This window comes from Alligator sinensis, unplaced genomic scaffold (assembly GCF_000455745.1).
Source record: "Alligator sinensis unplaced genomic scaffold, ASM45574v1 scaffold253_1, whole genome shotgun sequence".
In the NCBI taxonomy this organism is placed as follows: Eukaryota; Metazoa; Chordata; order Crocodylia; family Alligatoridae; genus Alligator; species Alligator sinensis.
This window is the reverse complement of record NW_005842147.1, coordinates 601,884-608,490: the sequence shown is the minus strand read 5'-3', so window position 1 is coordinate 608,490 and position 6,607 is coordinate 601,884. Positions and strand designations below refer to the sequence as shown.

The 6,607-nt window shown below is 37.9% G+C and overlaps 1 protein-coding gene across 1 annotated transcript in view; it reads right to left on the bottom strand.

The window, feature by feature from the left end:
- Positions 1–1,189: 1,189 nt before the first annotated feature.
- Positions 1,190–6,607, bottom strand: part of TMEM170B (transmembrane protein 170B) — an 18,942-nt gene continuing 13,524 nt past the window's right edge. Inside the window, exons 2-3 of the mRNA XM_006025449.1 lie at positions 6,299–6,469; positions 1,190–1,320 (exon numbers count right to left, since the gene is read on the bottom strand). Of these exons, the coding sequence (XP_006025511.1) occupies positions 1,190–1,320; positions 6,299–6,469 (302 nt within the window). The remainder of the gene's footprint in view (positions 1,321–6,298; positions 6,470–6,607) is intronic.

Sequence of the window (6,607 nt, the reverse complement as noted above, 5' to 3'; positions counted from 1 at the left end):
TAACCAGAAATGTATACAGAACTAATCTACTTAAAGCACCAAATACTGAATCATCTCAAACAGAAATGTGGAAATAAATGTATTATAGCCCCACTTTTGATATTGATGATCCATTATTCATGATTATCCAGCAAACTTATTTTTCTCCATCAGAATACAGGCATAAGTTATGTACCACAAGTTATTTTTATCCCTTTCAACATTCTTTGTGATTCTCTACTTTTCAGTTAAATTTTGCTTAAAATCAGGCCCATGTTTAAACATCAGATATTTCATGATGGAAGAATTCCAATATTTTTTAAAATCTCATTAAAAGGAGATTTAATTACAACTAGTAACCTTTTTAGGATCACACTAGAAACAAAAACGTCTTTCCTCTCAGATAAAAAGCTACCTGCTGTTTGAGAAGGCTTGATGAACACCTGTATTTTAGATCAAATAAATGTACAAGTAAAAGGAATCGTTTAAAGTTCGTTTTGTGTGTAAACAACAGATTGTCACACACACTGTCTGTACTGCCCGATTTTCTAATCTATTGAGATATGAACTACATAGAAATCAAACTATTAAATCTCACAGAATTGCTCCACAATCAAAAATCTTTTGCATAGAGTGTTAGCCATATTAATGCTGTTGACAAGGCTCCTGAAGTCCACAAGTCTCACCTAGCAGTGCCCATATACAAGTTTAAAATCAAGTAGTTACTTCACAAGCTGAATGGGGTAACATCCAGCACTCACCAGGATTCTGTTAAAGCAAGCAAGCATCCTACTCATTGACTTGAATTCAGATGGAATATGTTCACAGCTTTGTTTTGACACTACAATTTCAAACAGTCACTCTATCAAGAGTTAAAAAAAGAAATATATATGTATTTTTTTTAAGTTTGGTACATATACATGTACCAATTCTTCAGATGTGTGCCAGTATTTAATCACAACACTGTTAAGAATGATCTCAAATATTAACCTGATTGGCAGCTATTCAAGATGCTTTACCCCTCAACTTCGTACACACTGATTGCACCTTGCCGAGTGACTGAGGCACATAAGGTGCAATGCAATAGTACAACAGTTTGGACAGCAGAGGGCAGTCCTGTCCCACTGGGTGGAACCCCTAGGCATCTCACACAATCCCTTTTGCACTAATTCAAGTCCATCAGCTGCTGAAACCAGTTTTCACAGAAGTCTTAGAGTGTAGCTAGAATCCTTGAAAATGAGATAATCAATGTCAAAACTGTCTGTCCAACTCCAAACACAAGCGCTTCCAAGGGAGCCATATTCTTCCCTGCCACTCTGTAAATTCCAGCTACTGCAGCACCTAAAGTCACAAGAAAAGACAAACAAAAAACAAGGTTAAAGCCAAAAATCTATTATTTACAAAGTACTACCAAATAATTCCTCCAACATTGCAAATTTATGCCTAGTAAATAAGTACAGAAAATTGAGGTAAATCAAGAATATTTTTATGAGCTGCACTGTATTAGTCTGAAACACTGAGAAATTCTCACTTTCAAAAACCCAAAATACTCAACATAATGTTGCAAAACCCCTATAAGAATGTTAGAGTGTAGGGGAGAAGGGTTCCTGTTTGGGTTTTTTTGGTTTGTTTGTTTGTTTTTTTATTAACACCTTTGTCCATTCTGTGGTACTTTGAAGAGGTCTTAAGAAGTTGTCTAAATCTTTACCAGCCAAAGCACAAAAAATTATCTACCCATCTACCTAGATTTTTTTCATAGTATGGCAAGTCAGAGCTATACTGGCAAAATATTAAACCTTAAGGATTACATGAGAGCTATACAAAGTTACTAAAACAAAATAAAAGCATTGAATCATGACCAAGGACAATATATGAAAAGGAATACCACTTTAATATTCAATATAGGGATGAATAATAAGGAATTATTCTGAATTGTCCTACTGTGTTTAGGTTTTTCCATTAAAAGTACCCTGGCCTTTTGATACTACATATAGACTGCATAACCCAAGCCAAAATACTGTTCTGCAGAGTAACAGTAGTGGCAATGGTAACTTTCCCACTATCTTCCTCATGTGAAATTTGTCATGCACATCTATGTTGCATTATGCAAAGGAAGGTCACATAAACAGAATGAAAGCTGTGATGTTATGTCATATTTGAACTGATCAGTAGGAAATGATTACTTCCATTGTTATATCAGAGATTAAGCTCTTAAAACAGAAACTTAATACATTTGGTGTATGCTTTCTGCATCTTCAGATATATCAGATCATCTTTTGCAATGAAACTCAGTCATGTTTACTACAGTTAGGTAACTGTCAGTGTAAAAATGTATTCAATTGAATCTGCAAAGGCACTGCTAAGAGCAGCTAATGTTTATTTGATGCCCCATGAGTTAACATTATTTGGTACATATTATCCAATCCTCCTGTACTGTACCACAGTTTGTATGCCTTAAAAAGTAAAAAGGACAACAACTAGTCTTTTTTCACGATTAGAAGAATGTATTTGGGGGGGGGGGGGGGGGAGATCATGGAATGGTACGTACTTGATACAGAAATTTTAATGTTACTTAATCACAATTAAATACCTAAAACAAAAAAAGTCACAGGGGAAAAAAACAAACAAACAAAAAACCCCAAACTAGTAGAGAACCTGTTCACGTTTCAGTAAGCAGCAAAAACACAGACATTATTTGAAGTTAAAGAAAACAGATTTCGTTTTAAAATGAACAGAGTTAGTAACCCATTATTAGGTCAAGGTATCATAAAATAAATCTGCCGAATGAATTGGAATAAAGCAATTTTAGATACAAGGAGGTACATGCATCACAATAAACAGACCAAATTATAATTAATTTGCCACCTCCAAAAAAAAACACAAAACCATTTTTCCCCCCCTAAGAGCTATAGAACACACTATTCTTTTAAAATCAGGGGTAGGTAACCTTTTCTAGCTGCAGGCTAAAATGACCCACCATGGGTCAGAGGTAGGTAGATGCTAGGACCTTGCTGCAGCCAGTATTCATCCCCATGGTGTCATGGGGTAAGCACCTGCAGCTGGCACCGTCCCAGCTACTAAAGTCCCACATCTGCCAATGGGGTATGGCCCGTAGGCCATAGGTTGCCAACAGCTGTTCTAAATGAAGAGGTGCTGCAGTTAAAACAAGAGCTTGTGGGTGTGTCTACACATTCGTGTAGAATATTTTGCTGTGATGTGCTAATGCACAGTAGAACTAATCTACTGCACATTTAGTGTCTTGTGTAGATGCCCTGTGTGTGTAGGGTTTCATTAGTTCAAAAATATTTTCTTACTCAGAAAAGGCTGTTTTGTGTTATTTCAGTCAGCAGCCTTGGACAATGTTGCTCTCAAATATTCTTGGACAATCTACTGCCTAAACCAGTAGTTTTCAACCTTTAAACTCATGGCACCTTCCCAGATGATTCCAGTTCTTAACCTTTCACTCACTTTTTTACTGCAGAAAAATAGTAGATATTGCTGCAAAAAACACAAAAAAACCCAACTCCTCAAAAAGATCACAACAGGTCAGAACGTTTGACACTATGCATTCATTACTTTAAATGTCTGAGGGTTTAATCTTGTGAATCACATGTAGGTGTTTCCATACCCAACGGTGCCAACATTCAGCAGCATCCTTAAAAGGATCTCATGGCACCCTGGTTGAGAAATACTGGCCTAAACTGAGAAAGGTTGTTTAAACAGAATCCTCTTCCTCTCCCTCGATATTTTAGTGAAAGAATATCCTTCTGCACTCATATTTAACAAATAGCATCCCTAAAAATGGTCTCAAGTTCTAATGTCCTAACTTTGGAGAGACTGAAAAACTTTAGAAAGTTGAGAGATTCAGAGAAAACAACTATGGTTCCAAAACTGTTCAAGTTTTGTAGTTTGATTTTTTTTTTTTTTTTTTTATTTCACCAATTCTGGTCTGGTCAACTGTAAAACAAGTTAAAAAGCTTTCATTTTTTAACTCAACACTGTTCTGTGGGGCAGTGCAGCAGGGCACTAAACATGGACCCTGCTATACTTGCCCTGCAAGGTGAACCCAACCAGGAAGCACAGCTACTGAGGGCTCCAGGACCAGGAAAAACAAAAACAAACACACACACACACACACACACACACACACACACAAAAGAACACCAAAGTTTACAGTCCAGCACCAAATGAGTTAAGCTGTATGTGTCATAGGCAGATGCAGCTGGGGCTGATTCCCAGGTCTACAGAGTTCTGGTGTTCCTCAAAAAGAGGGGAAGAATCACAGTTTAGGGATCCCTCTGGAAAGGGGGAAGCAAGGGGGAAATTACTACCTTGTGTATCGTGCAGAAGCATGAACAAGAAGTGGAAAGCAGAGAGGAAAGACTGACTGCAGAAAGAGTGAGGGGCTGATGCTGAACCTGCTGCCCCGTAGATGCATCCCAGCCTGGCAAAGAATAATCCTGGTCTGCAGTGAAGGTGAGCTTGTGCTGTGCTCCAAATTGACTCATGGAAACAGGAGAAGGTGGAGGAATAAGTGACAAATTCATGGCAAGTCTGTACCAAGTTATTTAAGTTATAGAAAAAATTAATTAGAGACTGTTTGGGGAAAAATATGGAATAGTTATGGAGACCTACTTAATTAAGAAGGACCTGATTGAACGGGTGTTGTGTTGCATGGATTAATGAGACTATGTAGAACCTGAGTTAGACAATCAGGTCTATTGATCAGTGATTTAAGATGATTTACTCTAGAACTTAATTGAGCAAAGACTCACATTTTTACCTGTTTGAAGCAAAGATTCGAAGAGACCAGCAAAGAAGGAAAAGTGGGGTAAAACCTATGCGTTGAAGCCTGTTGCCTAAAAGAATCAAGACAGTGAGTGATGGGACATGATGTAGGTAGGGGAGGAGGAGACCTGTAAATACACCTTGAGAATGTCCATCAGGTCAACCTACTAGCAAGACATCCACCTCCCCTGTTCAATATATATATTTTTTTTTTATTTTTTTTTAAACATTTCAGCATGGTGGGTAAAATAACATAGTGGTAAGACTACAAAGAGGGGCAACTGACAGTTAAGTGGAGAACTGCTGCCACAGGCAGAAATACAGTGGGTAGAAGTTGCCAACAGAAGAGTTAAAATGCAGTTAAAATTCCCATTACAAGATCATTATGGCAAGATTAAAACAGATGCACGTGTTGATGTTCACCTGTTCTGTACTCAATTGCTTAGTTTCTCTAGAAGTATTACAAATTCTGTTAGAAGACTTGTAAACTCTGTCAGAGTTTACAATACAGGGATTTCACAAGTGCTCTTTAACCTGGCAATCTGGAAAGACGAGCAAGTGAGAGAGAGGCTCACAGTTGCAATTAAAGACATTTTTTCCATTTCATGACCATACGATCTTCTGTAATTTACTACAGACTTTCATGCAACTTTCAATCAAATCTCCAAAAGCATCTACATATTGCCCTATGGTAATGTTGCTATGGCACCGTGTTTTAGTACTTCCTTTTGGTAGTACTAAAAGGAAGTACTAAAGTATTTGGAAATAATTCCTTTTGGAAGTACTGAAGCACGGCACAGTACAGGTAGTTATTGCGCCATGTGATGTGTGTGATGCACAGTTAGATTTCATTGCTACATTGCTGTAGTGGCACACTATACTGGGGGAGCATGCTGCTATGGCGACATAGCTGCTGGTAAATGGTAGGCCCATGTGTTTGCCATGTTGCCATAGCATGCCATACTCCTATTTAGCACGTTGCTACGTTGTCATAAGGTGATGTGTAGATGCGCCCTCCCAGGACTAGCAAGAACAAGGATACCTGCTAATAAAAAATGTTCAACTAAATGCTATCTTGGATAGCATCCAATTCAGCCTTTAGCAACGATGCAATACAAGTCTGCAATCTTGACAGCTGAACCAGACCAACAAGAGTCTGTCTGGCAAGCCAAATGGAGAGGAAAGTACTTGGAGACTAATAACACAGTTCCTCCCCTATAGCCAACACCACAGCAGAGGAACAGAGAGCAGTTACTCTAGTTCCAGAAAACAGTGGAATATAATACCCTCTTTGAGATCTCCTCAAGGTTTCTAAAGATTAGAGGTTTGTGGAGTTCTCTGCTTCTCTGAACGTCCTATAATACTACCTTTATCAGTTGAGTTGCTCTTCCCATTATGTAAAGATAATCATGTAATTTTTTCTATGAGAGTAAGGTAAAATTGTTCATGTAGATTTGTTACCAACATAGATAAGAAACACTGTTTAAAGAAAATAAAAGGTTCAAAAGAGTAAAAAACAAGACAGACTTACTAGTTATCATTGCTCCAGTTACAGAACCCAGAAATCCAATGCTGACCACAATGACAGAGATTAGTCTCCCCTGCCTATGCCTCTGCAGCATCACAAACATTAACACTGCCACAGCACCATGGACAAAGAGAGAAGAGAAGAGAGCCCACAGGAAAACCCAGTACCACATCTCTGAAAAGAAAGCAGTCAAAGGGTTAATGTTTCTGATGAGCTAATTTTTAAAATGCAAGACATCTAGAAATACTGCAATATTCAAATAATAATAGGAAAAAGAAGTTTCAGGGTTTAGAAAGAATTGGCCTGGAAAGA